Source organism: Chamaea fasciata, unplaced genomic scaffold (genome assembly GCF_029207755.1).
Source record: "Chamaea fasciata isolate MVZ Bird 193981 ecotype frontalis unplaced genomic scaffold, bChaFas1.0.hap1 SCAF_504, whole genome shotgun sequence".
NCBI classification, from domain to species: Eukaryota; Metazoa; Chordata; class Aves; order Passeriformes; family Sylviidae; genus Chamaea; species Chamaea fasciata.
The window spans coordinates 35,606-59,477 of record NW_027094589.1 but is presented as its reverse complement, the minus strand read 5'-3'; the positions used below and the strand labels follow the sequence as shown (position 1 = coordinate 59,477).

The 23,872-nt window shown below is 64.6% G+C and overlaps 4 protein-coding genes across 5 annotated transcripts in view; 1 reads left to right on the top strand and 3 right to left on the bottom strand.

Moving 5' to 3' along the window:
* FTSJ1 (FtsJ RNA 2'-O-methyltransferase 1) overlaps nt 1–980 on the bottom strand; it is a 7,870-nt gene extending 6,890 nt beyond the window's left edge. Inside the window, exons 1-2 of the mRNA XM_066208874.1 lie at nt 898–980; nt 374–501 (exon numbers count right to left, since the gene is read on the bottom strand). Coding sequence (XP_066064971.1) covers nt 374–494 — 121 coding nt within the window. The 5' untranslated portion in view covers nt 495–501; nt 898–980. The remainder of the gene's footprint in view (nt 1–373; nt 502–897) is intronic.
* GPKOW (G-patch domain and KOW motifs) lies at nt 916–23,868 on the top strand. Its single transcript, XM_066208873.1, is given in 14 exon segments — nt 916–981; nt 13,940–14,140; nt 14,446–14,675; nt 14,763–14,863; nt 15,225–15,328; nt 15,940–16,102; nt 18,170–18,272; nt 18,960–19,038; nt 19,794–19,833; nt 19,835–19,888; nt 19,890–19,913; nt 20,770–20,839; nt 22,023–22,108; nt 23,601–23,868. Coding segments are annotated over 13 exon segments (1,374 nt in total). The 5' UTR covers nt 916–981; nt 13,940–13,955; the 3' UTR covers nt 23,736–23,868.
* PLP2 (proteolipid protein 2) lies at nt 1,952–5,608 on the bottom strand. Its single transcript, XM_066208887.1, has 5 exons — nt 5,487–5,608; nt 3,413–3,565; nt 3,040–3,135; nt 2,836–2,923; nt 1,952–2,348 (listed from the first exon to the last, which is right to left on the bottom strand). Exons 1-5 carry the CDS (start codon nt 5,571–5,573, stop codon nt 2,329–2,331), a joined length of 444 nt encoding a protein of 147 aa, XP_066064984.1. The 5' UTR covers nt 5,574–5,608; the 3' UTR covers nt 1,952–2,328.
* MAGIX (MAGI family member, X-linked) lies at nt 6,369–13,964 on the bottom strand. 2 transcript variants are annotated; one of them, XM_066208876.1, is made up of 8 exons: nt 13,681–13,964; nt 13,116–13,187; nt 12,457–12,627; nt 11,539–11,613; nt 10,991–11,049; nt 8,067–8,201; nt 7,194–7,314; nt 6,369–6,704 (listed from the first exon to the last, which is right to left on the bottom strand). In XM_066208876.1, the coding sequence occupies exons 2-8, from the start codon at nt 13,147–13,149 to the stop codon at nt 6,601–6,603; spliced, it is 699 nt and encodes a 232-aa protein (XP_066064973.1). In that variant the 5' UTR covers nt 13,150–13,187; nt 13,681–13,964; the 3' UTR covers nt 6,369–6,600. The 2 variants fall into 2 exon arrangements, with proteins under 2 accessions (XP_066064973.1, XP_066064972.1); XM_066208875.1 differs by lacking the exon at nt 13,681–13,964 and having other exon boundaries at nt 13,116–13,504.
* Nucleotides 23,869–23,872: the final 4 nt, after the last annotated feature.

Here is a 23,872-nt window from a genome sequence, read left to right as displayed (position 1 = left end):
CCCCGGCACCATCCCAGCGCTCCCAGTGCCCCCCAGCGCCATCCCAGCGCTCCCAGTGCCCCCCCAGCGCCATCCCAGCGCTCCCAGTGCCCCCCCAGCGCCATCCCAGTGCTCCCAGTGCCCCCCAGCGCCATCCCAGTGCTCCCAGTGCCCCCCAGCGCCATCCCAGCGCTCCCAGTGCCCCCCCAGCGCTATCCCAGCGCTCCCAGTGCCCCCCCAGCGCCATCCCAGTGCTCCCAGTGCCCCCCGGCACCATCCCAGTGCTCCCAGTGCCCCCCAGCGCCATCCCAGCGCTCCCAGTGCCCCCCGGCACCATCCCAGTGCTCCCAGTGCCCCCCCAGCGCCATCCCAGCGCTCCCAGTGCCCCCAGTACCCTGGAAGAGCTGGAAGCGCTGGTCCAGCTGCAGCAGTTTGAAGGCGCTGCGCGCTCTCCAGCCGCCCTCCTTGGCCAGCCGGTAATAAATGTCCCGCTTGTCCTTGGAGGAGCGGCCCATGGCGGCCCTGCACACATACTTCCATTTATTTGATTTATTTACAGCTCCTGTCGTTGGTTTGTAGGTCCCACCCGAAACGAACCGCTGTTTATACTGCAAAACGCGGGCTGCCGGGGAGATCCTGCGGCTCCAACCCACACCCACGGGTTATGGGAGCTCCCACCGGGGCTCTTCACACCACTACAAACCCCTTAAATCCCACTAATGTAAATCCCATTAATATAAATCGCCTTGGTTTTATTTTCATGTTAAATCCCACACTCAAAACTCGTCCCCGCAGGCCCTCAGGGAGGCGCCGCGCATGCGCCGAGCCGGCCTCACCGCCCCTTGGCGCAGGCGCGGCTCCCGCTGCCCCTCACAGCCTCCCCCCGCCCGGCCCCGCCCGCCCGCCCGCCCGCCGTACCGGAACGGGCCCGGCCGAGGACCGGAGAGGAACGGCGGGAGGGAGGAGAGAGGAACGGACGCGGCGGCGGCGGCGGCGGCAGCGGTGAGGGCAGAGCGGCGGCGGCGGCGGCGGCTGAGGCGGGCGGCGGGCGTAGGGCGCGTGCGCGCGGCGGGAAGCGTGAGGGGAGGGGGGGCGGGTGTGTGTGTGTGGGGTGTCCTTCTTTGGGCACCGCGCATGCGCGGGGCGGGGCCTGAATCTGATTGGGCTTTCCCGCCTTTTTTCGTGAGGGGAGCGGCGGCTTTGCTGCCCCAGTCCGTGAGGGGCGGAGAGGAGCGTTGCCCTTCTTTTTTTCCCGTGAGAGGAGGGGGAATTTCCCAATCTTTCCATGACGATTGAAGCGGTTTGCTCCCTTTTTCCGTGAGGGGATGGGGAGTTTCCCTCCCTTTTCCGTGAGGGGTGAAGGGGTTTGCTCCTTTTTTCGGTGAGGGTTGGAGAGAAGGGGTTTTCTCCCCTTTTCCGTGAGGGGACGGGGAGTTTCCTGTCCTTTGCCGTTAGAGGTAGAGAGGAGGGTTTCCCTTCTTTTTTTCCGTGAGAGGAGGGGGAATTTCCCAGTCTTTCCATGACGATTAAAGCGGTTTGCTCCCTTTTTCCGTGTGGGGATGGGGAGTTTCCCTCCTTTTCCCGTGAGGGGTGGAAGGATTTCCTCCCTTTTACGTGAGGGGACGGGGAGTTTCCCGTCCTTTTCCCGTGAGGGGTGGAAGGATTTCCTCCCTTTTTCCGTGAGGGGACGGGGAGTTTTCCGTCCTTTGCCATGAGGAGAGGCGGGGGACTATTTCTCTTCTTTTTTCCTTGGACCAAGTGGGGAGATCTCCCGTCCTTTTTCCCACGAGGAGAGCGGATTCCCCAGCCTTTCTCAGCAGGTAGAACTGTGAGGGCAAGGCTTTGGGGCACGCTGGCAGCTGTAGTTTGTGGGGTTTTGGGGTCCCTTGTGGGGCGCCGGGACAAGCCCCCTCAGCCTCTCCAGACATGCCCCGACAGGCTGTTGTGGCGACAGACTCGCTAAAACCAGCAATGCAGTAATAAAAACCCTTTATTTCCCAATGTGTTGCCCCCAAAAGCCTCCCGCGGGCTGGGGCGGGGAAGGGGAACACCCCAAAAATTAACGGAGGCGCCCCAGAAACTGAGGCGGGCGCCCCGAAAGCCTTGAGGGGCCAAGGGCGCCTGTAAACCTGAGGGGCGGGGGGTCTTCTCAGGGGGAAACGGAGGCACGGGCGGTTCAAGGCACTTGCGAAGGCGTTTGAGGGAGGGGCAGCCCCTGAGGGACCCCCGGATCTCCCCGTGTCCCCCCCCGGGGGGACCCAGGCGTCGGGACCCCTCAATAATTTAAGGCTGGGGGTCCCCCCGCGGGGGGCGAGGTTCGGGGAGGGTCCGTTTGGGTTCTGGCGTTGTTCAGGCTCCGTCCGGGGACTCTGGAGTGGGGGGGACAAAGTTGGGGGAGTTAGGGACCCCCAAACCCTCCGGGGATGCCCAGTACCCCCCGGGTTTCCCCCCGGTGTTTCCAGTTCTCCTCCCAGTCTCACCAGTAGGGCTGCCCTCCCTTTCCCAGTTCTCCCAGTTACTCTACTGGGTCATCTCTCCCAGTCCCAGTGCTCCCAGTTCTCCCCTATAGCTCCTTCCCAGTGCTCCCAGTACCCCCCCCCCCGGGGCAGCACCCCCCTCCCAGTGCTCCCAGTTCTCCCCTATAGCTCCTTCCCAGTGCTCCCAGTACCACCCCCCCCCCCGGGGCAGCACCCTCCTCCCAGTGCTCCCAATTCTCCTCCCAGTCTCACCAGTAGGGCTGCCCTCCCTTTCCCAGTTCTCCCAGTTACTCCCGTGGGTCATCTCCCTCATTCCCAGTGCTCCCAGTACCCCCCCCCCCCGGGGCAGCACGCCCCTCCCAGTGCTCCCAGTACAGACCAGTGGGGGCGGCGGTGTGGCCCTGCCGTGTGGGGAGGGTGATGTAGGCATCGTATCCCAGCAGGATCCCGGCCAGGATCCCAAACACCTGCGGGGAGAGGGGGGTCAGAGACCCCCAAACTTCCCCTGCAGCCCCCCGAACCTCCCCTGTATCCCCGGGAGGGGTCAGAGCCCCCCGACCCGGCCCCCCAAATTCCCCCTCACCCCTCCGGCGATGCCGGCGCCGTCCCGGACGCCGACGATGACGATGAGGGAGGTGATGAGGAAGAGCACAGCCCCGATGAGGCAGCGGGTGAAGTCCTGGGGGGGCACGGATGGGACCCCTCAGAGACCCCCGAACCTTCAGGGGACCCCCCACCTCCAGGAATCCCCCCGGGGACCCCCAACCCCTGGGTCACTCCCCAACTCAGCCCCTGCAGGACCTCCCAAAACCCCCCCAGTCCCCCTCCAATCCCCCTCAAACCCCCCTCGGTGTCCCCCAAAGCCCCCCCAGTGCCCCCCAATGCTCCCCCAAAACCCCTCTAATCCCGCCCAGTGTCCCCCAGTGCCCCCCAGTGCCCCCCGTTCCCGCACTCACGGTCCAGCCCCAGTGCAGCAGCGGCAGCCGTGGCGGCAGGCGGCAGCTCCAGGCCAGCAGCACCAGCGCAGCGAACACCAGCTCCACTGCAGCCAGCCCCGCGTAGCCCGAGCGCGACGCCCCGAAACAGATCAGCGTCAGCAGGCACAGGATCTGCGGGGACACTGGGGTCTGTGGGGTCTGTAGGGCCGGGACACGCTGGGGTCTGTGGGGCACACTGGGGTCTGTGGGGTCTGTAGGGCCGGGACACGCTGGGGTCTGTGGGGCACACTGGGGTCTGTGGGGTCTGTAGGGCCGGGACACGCTGGGGTCTGTGGGGCACACTGGGGTCTGTGGGGTCTGTAGGGCCGGGACACGCTGGGGTCTGTGGGGCACACTGGGGTCTGTGGGGTCTGTAGGGCCGGGACACGCTGGGGTCTGTGGGGCACACTGGGGTCTGTGGGGTCTGTAGGGTCGGGACACGCTGGGGTCTGTGGGGCACACTGGGGTCTGTGGGGTCCTCAGGGTTGGGACACACTGGGATATATGGGATCCTTAGGGCTGGCACAGGCAGGGATGTGTTTATGTATACATTAAGTATATGTAAGGCGTTATATATGTTTATAGATCCTCTGCGGGGCCTGTGCACGGCTGCTAGGGGAGCGCCTCTAGGGGACCCTATAGGGATCCTGAGCATTATCCTATAGGGAATGCAGGTTCTGGCCTGCCACCTGAAGGCTCTTATGGCACTGCCTTTATGCCACTGTGGGGTCACCTATAGATCCCCCAAAGAGCCCCCAATAGGCCGCTGTGGGGTCATCTATAGGTGTCCTATAGCGCCCTCAATGGGCCACTGTGGGGTCACGTATAGATCCCCCCATAGAGCCCCCAATAGGCCGCTGTGGGGTCACCTATAGACCCCCATAGCGCCCCCCTATAGATCCCTATAGATCTCCCATGGCACCCCCCGTGTGCCCCCATGGACCCCTATAGAACCCCCATAGCGCCCCCTGTGTGCTCCCCTATAGACCCCCCATAGCGCCCCCTGTATGCTTCCCTATAGATCCCCCATAAAGCCCCAATAGGTTACTGTGCGCTTCCCTATAGACCCCTATAGAACCCCCCGTGTGCCCCCCTATAGACCCCTATAGAACCCCCCGTGTGCCCCCCATGGATCCCCACCCGTGGCGCCCCCTGGCGGCCCCGCCCCGCGTGGGCGGCGGGACAAGGGCGCCGCTGTGGGAACGCCGGGGCGGGGCCGTCTCCGGGCAACGGTCACCATGGCAACGGCACAACAGCGCCCCACCCCCCCGAACCGCAACGGCCGGCGGCGTGGGTGGGTGGGGCCCGCGGGCCGGGGGCTCTTAAAGGGGCCGCAGCACCGGAGCGCCCCACGGCGGGGACGCGCCCGGCGCCGCCCGCATGGCGCAATAACGGCTGGCGCGACGGGCCGGGCGCCGCCCCGACCCCCCCTCTGCCCCAGACATCCGGGCTGCGTGCCCGCCTTTCACCCGGGCCCGCCCGTTCTCACCTTCCCTGCCCCGCCCCCGCGCCCCAAGGGCGTCGCCCCGCCACGCGCCCCGAACGGCGCCGGGGGGCGCGGGGGGGAGCGGGTGTCCCGCGGGCAGGGGACACTGCTGCGGGGGGTGTCACCCCCCCCCGACCCCGGGGTCCCTCACTCCGCGTGTCGCGGGGAGCCCGAGCACCCCGAGAGCCTGGGGTTCCCCCTGGAGGGGGTGTCCCCGTGCCCCCCCCCGAATGGGGACCCAGGTGTGACGGTGTCCCCGATCTCTTCCAAAATAGGGAACCGGGCGTTCTAGTAACGCCTAAAGCTGGGATCCCGGCATCCCGCCGCTCCAGCCCTGCACAGCAATAGGGGACCCACGTGTCGTGGTGCCACCCTGGACCCCCTAAAATGGGGATCGGGGTGTCCTGCTGCCCCCCCTCCCCAAAAACGGCCATCGCCCCGGGGCGGGCCCCCTCCGCAGCCCCAAAGACACCGGGCACCGAGGGCCCGAGCGGGGCATCCCGACCCTCCCCGGCGTGTGCCCCCCGACCCTCGGTGCCCCCCGCCGCGGTGCCCCCCGTGTCTCACGATCTCTCCGATGAGCACCATGCCCTTGCGGGTGCGGCTGAAGGCGGCGCAGGTGCCGGGGCAGCTCTGGGCCCCGCCGGACTCCATGGCGGCACCGGGCGGGCGGCACCGAGCGGGCGGTGGCGGCCGGGGGGGGGCACGGGGGGAGCGGGCACGGCGCGGGGGCGAGGCCTGGCAGCGCGCGCCGGCACGCCATTGGCTGGCGGGGGCGCGAGGGGGCGGGGCCGGGCGGTGGGGAAATCCCTTTAAGGGCTGGGCACGGAGGGGGGAGCCCCGGGGGGCGGGGCCTCGGGCGGAGCGCGCCGTCACTTGGCCGGGAAACCCCCGGCGAGGGTCCCCGGGGGGGCGGGGCTTGGAGCGGGGAACCCCCGGTGACGATTGGGTCGGGGGTCCTGGGAGTGGGCGGGGCTTAGGGGGAACCCTCGGTGACGATTGGGTCGGGGGTCCTGGGAGTGGGTGGGGCTTAGGGGGGAATCCCGGTGTCGATTGGGTCGGGGGTCCCGGGAGTGGGCGGAGCTTAGAGACGGACCCCCCCCGTGATTGGCGGTGGGCGGGGCTGGGCGCGGGGGAAGCCCCTCCGAGGGGCGGGGCTTAGCGGGGGCAGGGCTTGGGGGCAGTCCTGGAATTGGGGGGTCTCCAAGGGGGTTTGGGGAGCCCCGGCAGAGCCTGTGGGGGTCCCGGAGAGCTCCAGAGGAGCCCGGGGCGGGCTGGGGGGCTCTGGCGGTCCCCAGGGCGGTTGTTTCCCCCGGGGCCTCTCGGGGTTTCGGGGTGACTCAGCCGGATGCGGGCAGCGCCCCGCCCGCCGGATGCCGCCATGGAGGGAACGGGGGAGGAGGGGGGGGTCCCGGCGGGAAATGACTCCGGGAGACACCGAGGGGGGGTCCCCACCTTTATTGAACACCCCCAAAAACGGGGAGGGGGAACAACACCTCCGTGCGACCCCCCAGAACTCGGCGAGGGGGCTCTGCATAGCTTGAAGGACTCCCCCGCCAAAATGGGGGAGGGGGCACCAAAGCGACCCCCCCCCGGAGTCGGGACCCCCCAAAGCACCAAAAAATGGGGCGCGCGGGGGGGGGGAACCTCGCTGTGACGTCACCTTCCGTTCTGGGGGGGCTCAGGGGTGCAGCCCCCCCACCAGGCAGAAGCAGGGCTCCCCCCGCGGGGAGCTGCCCACGCGCAGCCGCAGCACCCCCCGCCCCGCCGGGTTCGGGGGGGCCCCTGCGGGAGAGGGGAGGGGGCGTCACTCCGGGGGGGGGCGGGGCAGGACCCCCCCAGCCCCAAATCATCCCCCCCGGCCGGGCAGGGGGCTCTGGGCTGTACCACTGCTCCGGCGGGGGGGGGGGCACTGGGGTATCTTAGTGAATTTGGGGGCTGTACCCTCATTTGGGGGGGCTCTGGGAAATCCCGGTGTGTTTTGGGGGGCCCTGGGCTGAATTTGGGGGGGCTCTGGGCTGTACCACCTGATTTTGGGGGGGCAGTAGGATATATCGGTGTGTTTTGGGGGGCTCTGGGCTGTACCACTGTTCCGTCGGGGGGGGCACTGGGGTATCTCACTGAAATTGGGGGGTCCCTGGGCTGTACCACGTGATCTGGGGGGGGGCACTGGGGTGTACCACTGCACTGGCCGGGGGTGGTTTGTCCAGCCGTGTTTTGTGGGGGTCCCTGGATGTCCCGGTGACTCGGGGGGGGTTCGGGGGGGGGTCTCACCCTGGGGGCGGCGCAGCAGGAGGCGCAGGCGGCTCCCCCCGCCCCGGATCCGCGCCAGCGCCTGCGCGTGGCTCATCCCGGCCGTGGGCGCGCCGTTGATGGCCAGGAGCTCGTCACTGACCTGCGCCCCCCCCGGGGGAACCCCCAAAGTTACAGACCCCCCCCGGGCCCCCTACTGCCCCCAAACCGCCTCCCCCACCCCACAGCCACAGACGGGACCCCATAAACCCCCCCCCCCCTCCCCCGGGACCCCAATTCCTTCGGGTCCGCCCCAGCCCCTGAGAGAATCCCCCCAAAACCTCAGTGCGCCCCCAGCCCCATAGAGACCCCCCAACCCCTATTGCTGGCCTGTCCCCGGATGCCCCCAAACCCCCCCTGAGCCCCCCCCAAACAGCCCAGTACCCCCCAAGCCCCCCTGAGCCTCCCAAACCCTCCCCAGTACCCCCCAGAACCCCCCAAATCCTCCAGAGCCCCCCAAAACCTCAGCCCACCCCTGGCCCCATAGAGCCCCTCAGCCCTTATTGCTGCTCGATCTTCCGATCCCGCAAAACCCCGGAGCCCCCCCAAGCCCCCAGCGCCCCCCCGACCCCCCAGAGCCCCCCCAGCCCCCCAGCGCCCCCCCGACCCCTCAGAGTCCCCCCTGACCCCTCAGAGCCCCTCCAATCCCCTCAGAGCCCCCCCAGAGCCCCCCCAGACCCCTCAGAGCCCCCCCTGACCCCTCAGAGCCCCTCCAATCACCTCAGAGCCCCCCCAACCCCCCAGAGTCCCCCCGACCCCTCAGAGCCCCCCGAGCCCCCCTGACCCCTCAGAGCCCCCCCAGCCCCCCAGAGCCCCCCCAGAGCCCCCCCAGCCCCCCGGAGGCCGGGCCCGTACCTGGATGCAGCCGCAGCGCTGGGCCGGGCCCCCCTCGCGCAGCCCCCGCACGAAAACCCCCGCGGGGCCACCCTGGAGGCTGAACCCGAACCCGCCGGGCCCCCGCGGGAGCTCCACCCAGAACGGGGCCGGCTCCTGCACCGGTTACACCAGTACAAACCAGTGAGACACCAGTATAAACCAGTCAGACACCAGTACAAACCAGTCATACACCAGTATAAACCAGTTATACACCAGTATAAACCAGTCAGACACTGGTATAAACCAGTCAGACACCAGTACAAACCAGTCATACACCAGTATAAACCAGTTAGACACCAGTATAAACCAGTCATACACCAGTATAAACCAGTTAGACACCAGTACAAACCAGTCAGACACCAGTATAAACCAGTTAGACACCAGTATAAACCAGTTACACCGCCGGGCCCCCGCGGGAGCTCCACCCAGAACGGGGCCGGCTCCTGCACCGGTTACACCAGTACAAACCAGTTAGACACCAGTATAAACCAGTTAGACACCAGTATAAACCAGTCATACACCAGTACAAACCAGTTAGACACCAGTATAAACCAGTTATACACCAGTATGAACCAGTCATACACCAGTACAAACCAGTCATACACCAGTATAAACCAGTTACACTGCCAAACCCCCGCGGGAGCTCCACCCAGAACGGGGCTGGCTCCTGCACCGGTTACACCGGTACAAACCAGATAGACACCAGTATAAACCAGTTAGACACCAGTACAAACCAGATAGACACCAGTATAAACCAGTTAGACACCAGTACAAACCAGTCAGACACTGGTATAAACCAGTTATACACCAGTATAAACGAGTCAGACACCAGTATAAACCAGTCAGGCACCAGTATAAACCAGTTATACACCAGAACAAACCAGTCATACACCAGTACAAACCAGTCAGACACCAGTATAAACCAGTTACACCGCTGGGCCCCCGCGGGAGCTCCACCCAGAACGGGGCCGGCTCCTGCACCGGTTACACCAGTATAAACTAGTTAGACACCAGTATAAACCAGTCATACACCAGTATAAACCAGTCAGACACCGGTATAAACCAGTTAGACACCAGTATAAACCAGTCAGACACCGGTATAAACCAGTTATACACCAGTATAAACTAGTTAGACACCAGTATAAACCAGTCATACACCAGTATAAACCAGTCAGACACCGGTATAAACCAGTTATACACCAGTATAAACCAGTCAGACACCAGTATAAACCAGTTAGACACCAGTATAAACCAGTCAGACACCAGTATGAACCAGTCATACACCAGTATAAACCAGTCCCGACACCAGTATAAACCAGTTAGACACCAGTATAAACCAGTCATACACCAGTATAAACCAGTCATACACCAGTACAAACCAGTTAGACACCAGTATAAACCAGTCATACACCAGTACAAACCAGTTAGACAGCAGTATAAACCAGTCATACACCAGTATAAACCAGTTAGACACCAGTGTAAACCAGTCAGACACCAGTATAAACCACTTAGACACCAGTATAAACCAGTTACACCGCCGGGCCCCCGCGGGAGCTCCACCCAGAATGGGGCCGGCTCCTGCACCGGTTACACCAGTACAAACCAGTTAGACACCAGTATAAACCAGTCAGACACCAGTATAAACCAGTCATACACCAGTATAAACCAGTTAGACACCAGTATAAACCAGTCATACACCAGTATAAATCAGTCAGACACCAGTATGAACCAGTTAGACACCAGTATAAACCAGTCATACACCAGTATAAACCAGTCATACACCAGTATAAACCAGTTATACACCAGTACAAACCAGTCATACACCAGTATAAACCAGTCAGACACCAGCATAAACCAGTTAGACACCAGTATAAACCAGTTAGACACCAGTATAAACCAGTTACACCGCCGGCCCCCGCGGGAGCTCCACCCAGAATGGGGCTGGCTCCTGCACCGGTTACACCGGTACAAACCAGTGAGACACCAGTATAAACCAGTTAGACACCAGTACAAACCAGTCATACACCAGTATAAACCAGTCAGACACCAGTATAAACCAGTCAGACACCAGGATAAACCAGTTACACCTCCGGGCCCCCGCGGGAGCTCCACCCAGAATGGGGCTGGCTCCTGCAGCGGTTACACCAGTATAAACCAGTTAGACACCAGTATAAACCAGTCAGACACCAGTATAAACCAGTTAGACACCAGTATGAACCAGTCAGACACCAGTATAAACCAGTTAGACACCAGTATGAACCAGTCAGACACCAGTATAAACCAGTTAGACACCAGTGTAAACCAGTTAGACACCAGTGTAAACCAGTCAAACACCAGTATAAACCAGTTAGACACCAGTATAAACCAGTTAGACACCAGTATAAACCAGTTACACCACCGGCCCCCGCGGGAGCTCCACCCAGAACGGGGCCGGCTCCTGCACCGGTTACACCAGTACAAACCAGTCAGACACCAGTATAAACCAGTCATACATCAGTATAAACCAGTCATACACCAGTACAAACCAGTTAGACACCAGTATAAACCAGTCATACACCAGTATAAATCAGTTACATTGCCGGGCCCCCGCGGGAGCTCCACCGAGAACGGGGCGGGGCCCTGAGACACCAGTATAAACCAGTTCCACCCCAGTTCCACACCGGTTCCACCCCAGTTACACCAGTTACACACCAGTAACACATCCGTAGCACCAGTTGCACACTGGTTACACACCAGTATCACACCAGTTACACACCAGTGAATCCCCCAGCAGCACGAGGCAGCTGCATCCCAGCCCTCCCCATTCCCTCCCAGTGCTCCCAGTTCCCTCCCAGTTCCCTCCCAGTGCTCCCAGTTCCCTCCCCATTCCCTCCCAGTGCTCCCAGTTCCCTCCCAGTCCGTACCTGTGGCCAGCCCAGGCCCGGCCCCCTCCCAGCGCTGCTGGGGCTGCCCAGCTCCTCGTCTGGGGGGAGAGGGGGGGTCAGTGCTCCCAGTGCCCCCCAGTATGGCCCAGTAACACCCAGTGCAGCCCAGTATAGCACCCCGTGCTCACCAGGCCCCTCCCAGTGCTCCCAGTGCCCCCCAGTATGGCCCAGTAACACCCAGTGCAGCCCAGTATAGCACCCCGTGCTCACCAGGCCCCTCCCAGTGCTCCCAGTGCCCCCCAGTATGGCCCAGTACCCACCCAGTGCCCTCCCAGTGGCATCAGTGCCCCCTGGGACCTCCCAGTGCCCTCCCAGTGCCCCCCAGTATAGCCCAGTACCCACCCAGTGCCCTCCCAGTGCCCTCCCAGTATGGCCCAGTAACACCCAGTATAGCCCAGTACCCACCCCGGTGCTCCCAGTGCCATCAGCCCCCACCCCAGTGCCCATCCAGTGCCCTCCCAGTTCCCCCCCCACTACTCCCAGTGCCCTCCCAGTGCTCCCAGTGCCCTTCCCAGTGCTCCCAGTACCGGCGGGCAGCAGGTCCCGGGGTTCAGGGCCCACGAAGCTGGTGGCGGCCACGGGCTCAGGGGGGGCCCCGGGGCCTGGGAGGGGGGGACACGGCACCAGTGCTCCCAGTGACCCTCCCCAGTGCCCTCCCAGTGCTCCCAGTGACCCTCCCCAGTGCTCTCCCAATCCTTCCCAGTCCTCCCAGTCCTTCCTTGACCCCCAGTCCCCCCATTCCCCCCAGTCCCCCCAGTCCCCCCCAGTCCCCCCAGTTCCCCCCAGTTCCCCCCAGTTCCCCAGTTCCCCCCAGTCCCTCCCAGTCCCCCAGTCTCCCCCAGTCTCCCCCAGTCCCCCCAGTTCCCCCCAGTCCCCCCCAGTCCCTCCCAGTCCCCCCAGTCCCCCCATTCCCCCCAGTCCCCCAGTTCCCCCCAGTCCCTCCCAGTCCCCCCCAGTCCCCCGTTCCCCCAGTCCCCCCCAGTCCCTCCCAGTCCTCCCAGTCTCCCCCAGTCCCCCCAGTCTCCCCCAGTCCCCCCAGTCCCTCCCAGTCCCCCCAGTCTCCCCCAGTCCCCCCAGTCCCTCCCAGTCCCTCCCAGTCCCCCCAGTCCCCCCCAGTCCCCCCAGTTCCCCCCAGTCCCCCCATTCCCCCCAGTCCCCCAGTTCCCCCCAGTCCCTCCCAGTCCCCCAGTCTCCCCCAGTCCCCCCAGTTCCCCCCAGTTCCCCCCAGTCTCCCCCAGTCCCTCCCAGTCCCCCCCAGTTCCCCCCAGTTCCCCCCAGTCCCCCCAGTCCCCCCAGTCCCTCCCAGTTCCCCCCAGTCTCCCCCAGTCTCCCCCAGTCCCCCCCAGTCCCCCAGTCTCCCCCAGTCTCCCCCAGTCCCCCCCAGTCTCCCCAGTCCCCCCCAGTCCCCCCAGTCCCAGTCCCCCCAGTCCGGGCCCCGCTCTCACCCAGTCCCCGCAGCAGCAGCAGCAGGTCTCCTCCATCCCGGGGCCGGATCTCGGGGGGGTCTCGGCGCCGCCCCCAGCCCGGGGGGGGGCTCGGGGGGGCGGGGGGCGGCGGGGGCGGGGGGCGGCTGTACCGGAGCACGCAGGAGCCCCCCACCACCACCACCACACTCACTGCGGGGGGGGACGGGGTCAGGGACCCCCCAAAAACCGGGGACCCCCAAAACCGGGGACACCCCCAGGGGACCCCCCAAAAACCGGGGACACCCGAAAACCGGGGACACCCCCAGGGGCCACCCCAAAAACTGGGGACACCCCAAAAACCGGGGACACCCCCAGGGGACCCCCCAAAAACCGGGGACACCCGAAAACCGGGGACACCCCCAGGGGACCCCCCAAAAACTGGGGACACCCCAAAAACCGGGGACACCCCCAGGGGACATGGGGACCGACCACCACACTCACTGCGGGGGGGGACGGGTCAGGGACACCCCCGCATCTCGGCGACCCCCCCAGGGGAGATGGGGACCCCCCCCAAAACCTCCCAGTGCCCCCCAAAGGTGTGATCCCTCCCCCAGGGGTGAGTGACCCCCCGGGGTTGGGGACTCCAAGCCCCGCCCCCTCTCAGACCACGCCCTCCCCGGGCCCCGCCCCCCGCTCACCGCTGGGCCCGGGCGGCGCCTCCGGGGGCGGCATCGGGGCGGGGCCCCCCCCAGGCTGCGGGGGGGCGGGGCCTGGGGACCAGTGCTCCCAGTGACCTCCCAGAGCTCCCAGTAACATCCCAGTGATCCCCAGTGCTCCCAGTGCCCTTCCAGTGTCCCCCCAGTTCCTCTCCAGTGCCCCCTGAGCTGCCCCAGTGCTCCCAGTCCATCCCAGTGCCCCCAATCCATCCCAGTCATCCCAACACTCCCAGTCCATCCCAGTGCTCCCAGTCCATCCCAGTGCCCCCAATCCATCCCAGTTACCCCAACACTCCCAGTCCATCCCAGTGCTCCCAGTGTCCCCCAATGCTCCCAGCCCATCCCAGTCCATCCCAGTCACCCCCAGCCCATCACAGTCCATCCCAGTGTCCCCGAGTCCCCCCAGCCCCCCCCAGTAAATCCCAGTCTATCCCAGTCCCTCCCGTGCCCCCCAGTCCCCCCCCCGTGCCCCCCAATCCCCCCCAGTCCATCCCAGTCCATCCCAGTGCCCCCCAGCGCCCCCCGCCCCTCCCCCTCCCCCCGGTACCGCCGCGGGGTCGCCACGGCAACGCGCGCGAGGCCGGCGGGCGCGAGCGGCGGCGGGCCGGGCTGACGGACGGGCGGCTCCGCCAATCGGCGCCCGCAGCGCGCGGGGAGGGGGCGGGACGACCCGCGGGCGGCGGCACCCATAGGCGGGGACGCTAGGCCAATCAGCGGCCGCAAAACCCGCGAGGCGGCGGCGCGCCGCAAAGACCGCTGGGAGTTGTAGTTCGGTCCGAGCCGCGCGCTCTCCCTCTCTCCCACAGGGCGCCGCGGCGGAAGATGGCGGCGGGCGATGGCGCGGCCGAGAGCGGCGCCGGGCCCGGGCCGGTGTCGTTCGCCTTCAGCCGCCGCACCGAGCGGCGCCGGCCGCTGCCCGCCGGACCCTGCGCCGAGCCCGGCGCCGGCGGCGACACCGACAGCGACACCGACTTCCTGACGGCCGTGGAGGACCGCGAGCTGCTCAGGTGGGCGGGGCTTGAGGGTGGGACCCGCCCGGCGGGGCTGGTGTAGGGGCGGGGCTTGAGGCTGGGGCGGGGCTTGGGGCGGGTGTGCTCATCAGCCGTCCCGATGGGGGCGTGGCTCGGCGGAAGGCGGGACTTAAGAGGGGGCGGGGCTTGCGGTGGGATCCTAATATGGATAACAAGGCGTGGCCTAGGGCGCGGGAGCTGCATGCGGCTTTTGGGGGCGTGGCTTCTAGCCGGGAACGCCCCATTGTTTAAATAAGGCGCTGCATGTGTGGGCGTGGCTAAGCCTTCGGTCCCGCCCGCAGCACGCGGCCGGCCCCGCCCCCCAAGAAGGAGCTGGTGATCCCCCTGATCCCCTCCCACCGCTGGAGGAACCCGGAGCCCCCCCGCGCCGACACAGACCCCCGCCCCCGGCGCCGACCCCGCCCCCAGCACAGACCCCGCCCCGGCGCTGACCCCGCCCCCGGCGCTGACCCCGCCCCCAGCCCGGAGCCCCCCTCGGTGGAGGCTCAGGCGGTGCAGGAGCTGCTGCAGGGTGAGTTTGGGGGTCCCGGAGGGGTCTGGGGGCCGGGCTGAGCCCCCCGAGCCCCCCCGAGCCCCCCTGAGACCCCCGACCCCGCAGAGGCGCGGCAGAGCCAGGAGGAGCCCGATGGCGGCTCGGGACCCCCCATGTCCATCCCCCTCCAGCTGCCTGACAAGGACGTCGCTACCGGGCCACAGCCGGTGAGGGACCCCGGGACCCCCGAATATCCCCCGGGACCCCCCCGGGACCCCGGAGCCCTCGGACCCCAGAGCGACCCTCATTGTGGGACCCCCAAACATCCCCCGGGACCCCCACAGTGACCCCGGAGCCCTCGGATCCCAGAGCGACCCCGGGGCCCCCAAACCTCCCCCTGGGACCCCCAGAGTGACCCCGGGGACCCCCAGAGCCACCTCCTCATCCAAACCTCCCCCCACACCCCAAACTCCCCCGGGGGTCCCCAAATCCTTCCCAGGGCTCCCCGGTTCCCTCCCCAGCCCCCTAAGCCCCCCGAGTGCCCCCCAGCCCCACAAGTGGCCCCCTGAGTGCCCCCAATCTGTGCAGACCCCCCAGGATTACGAGGCCGTGCCCGTGGGGCAGTTCGGGCTGGCCATGCTGCGGGGGATGGGCTGGAGCCAGGGCCAGGGCATCGGCCGCACCTTCCCCAGGTGAGCGGGGCACCCCTGGGACCCCCTGAGACCCCCGGGACCCCCGGGACCCCCTGAACCCCCCTGGGACCCCCTGAACCCCCTGGGACCCCCGGGACCCCCTGAACCCCCCTGGGACCCCCTGAACCCCCTGGGACCCCTTGAAACCCCTGGGACCCCCTGAACCCCCCTGGGACCCCCCTGGACCCCCCTGGGACCCCCTGAACCCCTTGGGACCCCCCTGGATCCCCCTGGACCCCCCTGGGACCTCTCTGAGCCCCCTGGGACCCCCTGAGACCCCTGGGACCCCCAGGACCCCCTGAACCCCCCGGGACCCCCTGAACCCCCTGGGACCCCCTGAAACCCCTGGGACCCCCGGGACCCCCTGGACCCCCCTGGGACCCCCTGAACCTCCCTGGGACCCCCCTGGGACCCCCAGGACCCCCTGAACCTCCCTGGGACCCCCCTGGGACCCCCTGAACCTCCCTGGGACCCCCCTGAATCCCCCGGGGACCCCCTGAACCCTGTGGGACCCCCAGGCACAGGTGCACCTGACCCAGGTGTGTGGGGGCGCCCCTGGGACCCCCGAGGGTGGATTTTGGGCCCCCCTGACCCCCATTTCCCCCCCCCAGGGTGGTGGCCCCCCTGGAGCGCCGGCCCCGCCCGCGGGGGTTGGGGCTGGGGGCCGAGGCCCCCCCGGGCCCCCCCAAACCCGGGGAGACCACCCAGGGGGGCCCGGCCCTGGGGGACCCCGTCTGCATCCAGGGGGGGCCCCACCGCGGCCTGCAGGGCAAGGTGAGACCAGTACGGACCAGTATGGACCGGTATAAACTGGTATAGACCAGTAGAAACCAGTATGGACCAGTATGGGCCAGTATAGACTAGTGTGGGCCAGTACAGACCAGTATGGGCCAGTATAGACTAGTGTGGGCCAGTACAGACCAGTATGAACCAGTATAGACCAGTGTGAGCCAGTACAAACCAGTATGGAGCAGTATGGAGTAGTATGGGCCAGTAGAAACCAGTATGAACCAGTATGGGCCGGTATAAACCAACGTAGATCAGTATGGGTCAGTACAGACCGGTATAAACCAGTATAGACCAGTATAGATTTGTAGAGACCAGTGCAGATCAATGCAGACCGGTGCAGACCAGTATGGAGCAGTCTAGATCAGTGTAAACCAGTATAGACCAGTGCAGACCAGTATGGAACAGTACAGATGAGTGTAAACCAGTATAGACCAGTGCAGACCAGTATGGGGCAGTATAGATGAGTGTAAACCAGTATAAACCAGTGCAGACCAGTATGGAGCAGTATAGATGAGTGTAAACCAGTATAAACCAGTGCAGACCAGTATGGAGCAGTCTAGATCAGTGTAAACCAGTGCAGACCAGTATGGAGCAGTCTAGATCAGTGTAAACCAGTATAGACCAGTGCAGACCAGTATGGAGCAGTATAGATGAGTGTAAACCAGTATAGACCAGTGCAGACCAGTATGGAGCAGTATAGATGAGTGTAAACCAGTATAGACCAGTGCAGACCAGTATGGAGCAGTATAGATGAGTGTAAACCAGTATAAACCAGTGCAGACCAGTATGGAGCAGTCTAGATCAGTGTAAACCAGTGCAGACCAGTATGGAGCAGTCTAGATCAGTGTAAACCAGTATAGACCAGTGCAGACCAGTATGGAGCAGTATAGATGGGTGTAAACCAGTATAGACCAGTGCAGACCAGTATGGAGCAGTATAGATGAGTGTAAACCAGTATAGACCAGTGCAGACCAGTATGGAGCAGTATAGATGGGTGTAAACCAGTATAGACCAGTGCAGACCAGTATGGAGCAGTATAGATGGGTGTAAACCAGTATAGACCAGGGTAGACCAGCACAGAGCAGTACAAACCAGTACAAACCAGTACAGCTCTGCAGGGGGCACTGGGGGCATTGGGGTGGGGGGGCTGGGGGGGTCACTGGGGGTGCCCCCACATCTCCCAGTATGGCACTGGGATGAACTGGGGTGGACTGGGACGGACACTGGGCGAGTACTGGGGTGTGATGGGGCTAACTGGGAGCACTGGGAGGGGCACTGGGAGGCACTGGGAGGGTGACTGGGGTTACTGGGAGGTCCCCTGGGGTCACTGGAGTTTGACGGTTACGTGACTGGTGGGGAACTGGTGTTACTGGGAGGTGACTGGGGGTAACTGGGAGGTAACTGGGCTGACTGGGATGTTACTGGGAGGTAACTGGGATGTTACTGGGAGGCACTGGGAGGTGACTGGGAGCTAACTTGGAGCTAACTGGGGGTAACTGGGAGGTGAGGAGAAGGCATTGGGAGGGTAACTGGGAATGATGGGGGTAACTGGTGTGTAAGTGGTGTGTAAGTGGTGTGTAAGTGGTGTGTAACTGGTGTTACTGGTGTGTTACTGGTGTGTTACTGGTGTAACTGGTGCATAACTGGTGTGTAACTGGTGTAACTGGTGTTACTGGTGTGTAACTGGTGTGTAACTGGTGTAACTGGTGTGTAACTGGCGTTACTGGTGTGTAACTGGTGTGTAACTGGTGTGTAACTGGTGTAACTGGTGTGTAACTGGTGTGTAACTGGTGTGTAACTGGTGTGTAACTGGTGTAACTGGTGTTACTGGTGTGTAACTGGTGTGTAACTGGTGTGTAACTGGTGTGTAACTGGTGTAGCTGGTGTTACTGGTGTGTAACTGGTGTGTAACTGGTGTAACTGATGTGTAACTGGTGTGTAACTGGTGTGTAACTGGTGTTACTGGTGTGTAACTGGTGTGTAACTGGTGTAACTGGTGTGTAACTGGTGTTACTGGCGTTACTGGTGTGTAACTGGTGTTACTGGTGGCAGGTGGAGGCGCTGGACCCCGAGACCGGGCGGGCGCTGGTGCGGCTGCGGCTGGGGGGGCAGGTGGTGACCGTGACCCTGCACGGGCTGGCCCCCGCGGGCACCGGTGAGTGACCCAGTACGGGCCAGTATGGACCAGTATGGACCAGTGCAGACCAGTATAGACCAGTACGGACCAGTATAGACCAGTATGGATCACTATAGACCAATACATCCCAGTAATCCCTGAGCCAGCCGACGCTGTTCCCAGTCTGCACTGCTGAGTGTCCCAGTATAAACCAGTACAGACCAGTAACCTTCCCCCTCACCCACTAGAACTCCCAGTACTCCCCAGACTGGTTTGTGCCCAGTCTGCACTGGGGAGTCCCCCAGTCCATCCCAGTCCCCCCAGTCCATCCCAGTCCATCCCAGTCCCCCCAGTCCATCCCAGTCCATCCCAGTCCATCCCAGTCCCCCCAGTCCATCCCAGTCCATCCCAGTCCATCCCAGTCCATCCCAGTCCCCCCAGTCCATCCCAGTCCATCCCAGTCCATCCCAGTATCTCCCAGTTCATCCCAGTCCCCCCAGTCCATCCCAGTCCATCCCAGTCCATCCCAGTCCCCCCAGTCCATCCCAGTCCATCCCAGTCCATCCCAGTCCCCCCAGTCCATCCCAGTCCATCCCAGTCCATCCCAGTCCCCCCAGTCCATCCCAGTCCATCCCAGTCCATCCCAGTCCATCCCAGTCCATCCCAGTATCTCCCAGTCCATCCCAGTCCCCCCCAGTCCATCCCAGTATCTCCCCGTCCCCGCAGGTTCCCCAGAGGAGGGGTCGCAGGGCCGGGACCGGCCGCCAGGGGGCGCCAAGCGCCGGGAGCCTCCCGAGACCGAGCGGTGAGCGGGGGCGGGGCGGCGGTTTGGGGGGGACTTGGGGGGTCCCACTCACTTTGGGGGGTCCCGGGGTTTTGGGGACCCCCCGTGAGGGGTCGGTGCCCCCCCAGGGAGAATTTGGGGGGGGGCTGACCCCTGGAGACCCCGGGTTTGTGGGGGGGGGGGGGCTGTGACCCTTCAGTGGGGTGTCAGAGGGGGCTCTGGGGTTTTGGGGGGGTGGTCTCTGTTCCCGGGGGGGCTCTGGGGTTTTTTTTGGGGGGGGTCTCTGTCCCCGGGGGGCCTCTGGGGTTTTTGGGGGGGGTCTCTGTCCCCGGGGGGGGCTCTGGGGTTTTTGGGGTGGTCTCTGTCCCCGGGGGGGGCTCTGGGGTTTTTGGGGGCGGGTCTCTGTCCAGGGGGTCTCTGGGGTTTTTGGGGGGGGTCTCTGTCCCCGGGGGGGCTCTGGGGTTTTTCGGGGGGGTCTCTGGGGTTTTTTGGGGGGGAGGTCTCTGTCCAGGGGGGCTCTGGGGTTTTTGGGGGGGGTCTCTGTCCAGGGGGGCTCTGGGGTTTTTGGGGGGGGTCTCTGGGGTTTTTTGGGGGGGAGGTCTCTGTCCAGGGGGGCTCTGGGGTTTTTGGGGGGGGTCTCTGTCCAGGGGGGCTCTGGGGTTTTTGGGGGGGGTCTCTGGGGTTTTTTGGGGGGGAGGTCTCTGTCCAGGGGGGGCTCTGGGGTTTTTGGGGGGGGTCTCTGTCCCCCCGCCCCCCCATGTCCCGGTGCCCCCCAGGAGCGCGAAGCAGCCCCGGGGCGCCCCCCCCCGCGCCCCGCCCCCACTGGCTGCGGCGGGACCTGCGGGTGCGCTGCGTGGACACGGCCTTCCGGGGGGGGGCGCTTCTACAACTGCAAGGTGACCCCCGGGGGGCTCAAAACTGCCCCGGGGGGGCCGAAACTGCCCCGGGGACCCCAAAACCGCCCCTGGGACCCCAAAACTGCCCCGGGGGGGCCCAAAACCGCCCCGGGGACCCCAAAACCGCCCCTGGGACCCCAAAACTGCCCCGGGGACCTCAAAACCGCCCCTGGGACCCCAAAACTGCCCCGGGGGGGCTCAAAACTGCCCTGGGGACCCCAAAACTGCCCTGGGGGGGCTCAAAACTGCCCCGGGGACCCCAAAACTGCCCCAGGGGGGCCCAAAACTGCCCTGGGGGGGCTCAAAACTGCCCTGGGGGGCCGAAACTGCCCCGGGGACCCCAAAACCGCCCCTGGGACCCCAAAACCGCCCCTGGGACCCCAAAACTGCCCCGGGGGGGCCCAAAACCGCCCCGGGGACCCCAAAACTGCCCCGGGGGGGCCCAAAACTGCCCCGGGGACCCCCAAACCGCCCCTGGGACCCCAAAACTGCCCCGGGGACCCCAGAAGTTCCCCAGGGACCCCAGAACTGCCCCGGGGCACCCCAAACCCCGCAGGGAACCCTAAAATCCTGCAGGGAAGCCCCAAACTGCCCCAGGGCCACCCCCAAACCTCCCTTGGGGGCCCCTGAAACTGCCCAGGGACCCCCAAAATCCCCCCAGAGACACCCAACCCCCCCCCCGAGACCCCCAAATCCCCCCTAAAACCCCCCCCGGCCCTGTAGGGTGACCCAGCAACCCCCAAAAGTTGGGGAGGGGGGTGTCCCTGCCCCCCAAAATCCACCCCAGAGGGGTCCCAGCCCCCCTGGACCCCCCCGGGTGGGTTTTGGGGGTGCTGAGCCCCCCCTGAACCCCCAGATGCAGATCGAGGACCTGCTGGCCCCCGACACCTGCGTGTGCCGCACGGACGACGGGCACCTGGTGGAGGGTGAGCGTCGCCGAGGGGAGCGGGGGGTCCTGACGGCCCCTGGCACCCCCCAAAACCCCCCTGTGCCCCCCAAACATGCCCCCAATGACCCCTGTGCCCCCCAGTGACCCCGGTGCCCCCCAAACCTGCCTTCCCCGCCCCCCATCACCCCCCAGCTCCCCCTCCCCAGAGCACCAGGACCCCCCCATGGCACCCCCACCCCCCGTGTGCCCCCCAGATGTCCCCAGGCTCCCCCCGACCCCTGTGCCCCCCTGAGCCCCCAAATGTCCCCTGTGATGCCCCTGTGCCCCCTGACTCTGGTGTGATCCCCTGACCCCTGTGACCCCCTGACCCCTGTGACCCCTGACCCCGTGTCCCCCCTGACCCCGTGTCCCCCCGTCCCCGTGTCCCCCTGTCCCCGTGTCCCCCCGTCCCCGTGTCCCCCCCGTCCCCGTGTCCCCCCATCCCCGTGTCCCCGTGTCCCCATGTCCCCCCGTCCCCGTGTCCCCCCGTCCCCGTGTCCCCCTGTCCCCTGTCCCCCTGACGCCGTGTCCCCCGTCCCCGTGTCCCCCCATTCCCGTGTCCCCCCGTCCCCTGTCCCCCTGACGCCATGTCCCCCGTCCCCGTGTCCCCCCATTCCCGTGTCCCCCGTCCCCGTGTCCCCTGTCCCCATGTCCCCCTATCCCCGTGTCCCCCGTCCCCTGTCCCCCCATTCCCGTGTCCCCCCATTCCCGTGTCCCCCCGTCCCCTGTCCCCCTGACGCCGTGTCCCCCGTCCCCGTGTCCCCCATTCCCGTGTCCCCCCGTCCCCTGTCCCCCGTCCCCGTGTCCCCGTGTCCCCATGTCCCCCATCCCCATGTCCCCCCATCCCCGTGTCCCCCGTCCCCGTGTCCCCCATTCCCGTGTCCCCCCGTCCCCTGTCCCCCGTCCCCGTGTCCCCGTGTCCCCATGTCCCCCATCCCCATGTCCCCCCATCCCCGTGTCCCCCGTCCCCGTGTCCCCCATCCATGTGTCCCCCGTCCCCGTGTCCCCCCATTCCCGTGTCCCCCCGTCCCCTGTCCCCCTGACGCCGTGTCCCCCATCCCCGTGTCCCCCATTCCCGTGTCCCCCATCCCCCTGTCCCCCTGTCCCCATGTCCCCCGTCCCCGTGTCCCCCATTCCCGTGTCCCCCTGACGCCGTGTCCCCCGTCCCCGTGTCCCCGCAGGGCTGCGCGAGGCCTCTCTGGAGACGGTGGTGCCGCGGGGCAGCTCCGACAGAGTCATGGTGGTGCTGGGGGAGCACGCGGGGAAGGTGAGCGGGAGACCTGCCCCAGACCCCTGCGCCCCCCGGGCCCCTCCGCAAACCCCCCTGGGCCCACCGGGCCCCCCATTCCCATCCCCATTCCCATTCCTCTTATCCCCGTCCCCTTTATCCCGTTAGCCCATTTCCATTCCCGTTATCCCGTTATCCCCGTTATTCCCGTTATCCCGTTATTCCCTTTATCCCATTCCAGTCCCCATTATGCCGTTATTATCCCATTATCATCCTGTTATTCCCATTATCCCATTATTCCCGTTATCCTGTTATACCCATTATCCCCATGCCCATTATCGCGTTGTTATCCCGTTGTTATCCTGTTATTATTCTGTTGTTATTATCCCGTTGCTATTATCTCATTGTTATTATCCCGTTGTTATCCCGTTGTTCTCCCATTGTCATCCCGTTGTTGTTACCCCGTTGTTCTCTCGTTGTTCTCCCCTTGTTATCCCATTGTTGTTATCCGGTTGTTCTCCCATTGTTGTTATCCCGTTGTTGTTATCCTGCTGTTATTATCCTGTTGTTATCCTGTTGTTATTCTCCCGTTGTTCTCCCGTTGTTGTTATTCCCTTGTTGTTCTCCTGTTGTTGCTATCCGGTTGTTATTATCCCGTTGTTCTCCCGTTGTTATCCTGTTGTTATCCCATTGCTGTTACCCCGTTGTTCTCCTGTTGTTGTTCTCCCGTTGTTCTCCCGTTGTTCTCCCATTGTTGTTATCCCGTTGTTGTTATCCCGTTGTTCTCCCCTTGTTGTTATCCCGTTGTTGCTATCCCGTTGTTGTGATCCCGCTGTTATTATCCCGTTGTTCTCCCGTTGTTGTAATCCCATTGTTGTTATCCCGTTGTTATTATCCCGTTGTTCTCCCGTTGTTGTTCTCCCGTTGTTGCTATCCCATTGTTATTATCCCGTTGCTCTCCTGTTGTTGCTATCCCGCTGTTATTATCCCGTTGTTCTCCCGTTGTTGTTCTCCCGTTGTTGTTCTCCCGCTGTTATTATCCCGTTGTTGCTATCCCGTTGTTGTTCTCCCACTGTTATTATCCCGTTGTTCTCCTCCCGCTGTTATTATCCCGTTGTTCTCCCGTTGTTGTGATCCCGCTGTTATTATCTCGTTGTTCTCCCGTTGTTGTTCTCCCGCTGTTGTTATCCCGTTGTTCTCCCGTTGTTGTTCTCCCGTTGTTGTTATCCTATTGTTGTTATCCCGTTGTTCTCCCGTTGTTGTTCTCCCGTTGTTGTTCTCCCGTTGTTGTTCTCCCGTTGTTGTTATCCTATTGTTGTTATCCCGTTGTTCTCCCGTTGTTGTTCTCCCGCTGTTATTATCCCGTTGTTCTCCCGTTGTTGTTCTCCCGCTGTTATTATCCCGTTGTTCTCCCGTTGTTGTTCTCCCGCTGTTATTATCCCGTTGTTGTTCTCCCGTTGTTGTTCTCCCGCTGTTATTATCCCGTTGTTTGTTGTTATCCCGTTGTTCTCCTCCCGCTGTTCCCCCGCAGGTGGGCCGGATCCTGGAGCGGCGGCCGGAGCGGGGCCGGGCCCTGGTGCAGCTGGGCCGGGACTCGGCGCCGCCGCTGCTGGAGCTGCCCTACGACTGCATCTGCCACTACCTGGGCGGGGGCGACGACGACTGAGAGCCCCGCGACCCCCAAAACCGAACCAGAGACCCCCAAACCCCCCCAAAGCCCCCCAAAAATCCCCAACCCGCCCCCGCCAGCCTCCAACATGGCGGCCGCGGCCTCAGGGCAATAAACGCTGTGGGCAGGAGCAG

What these genes read in the sequence shown, in the direction of transcription:
- PLP2 (XM_066208887.1), bottom strand. Translation starts at nt 5,573, where the DNA reads ATGGAGTCCGGCGGGGCCCAGAGCTGCCCCGGCACCTGCGCCGCCTTC. An exon ending in TGGTGCTCATCGGAGAGATC is followed by an intron (nt 3,566 to 5,486) that starts GTGAGACACGGG and finishes GTGTCCCCGCAG; the next exon opens with ATCCTGTGCCTGCTGACGCT. An exon ending in GCGCCGGCATCGCCGGAGGG is followed by an intron (nt 2,924 to 3,039) that starts GTGAGGGGGAAT and finishes CTCTCCCCGCAG; the next exon opens with GTGTTTGGGATCCTGGCCGG.
- MAGIX (XM_066208875.1), bottom strand. Translation starts at nt 13,485, where the DNA reads ATGGACTGGGATGGGCTGGGAGCATTGGGGGACACTGGGAGCACTGGG. An exon ending in GGCGCCGCCCGGGCCCAGCG is followed by an intron (nt 12,628 to 13,115) that starts GTGAGCGGGGGG and finishes CCCCCCCCGCAG; the next exon opens with TGAGTGTGGTGGTGGTGGTG. An exon ending in CCTGCTGCGCCGCCCCCAGG is followed by an intron (nt 6,705 to 7,193) that starts GTGAGACCCCCC and finishes CCTCTCCCGCAG; the next exon opens with GGGCCCCCCCGAACCCGGCG.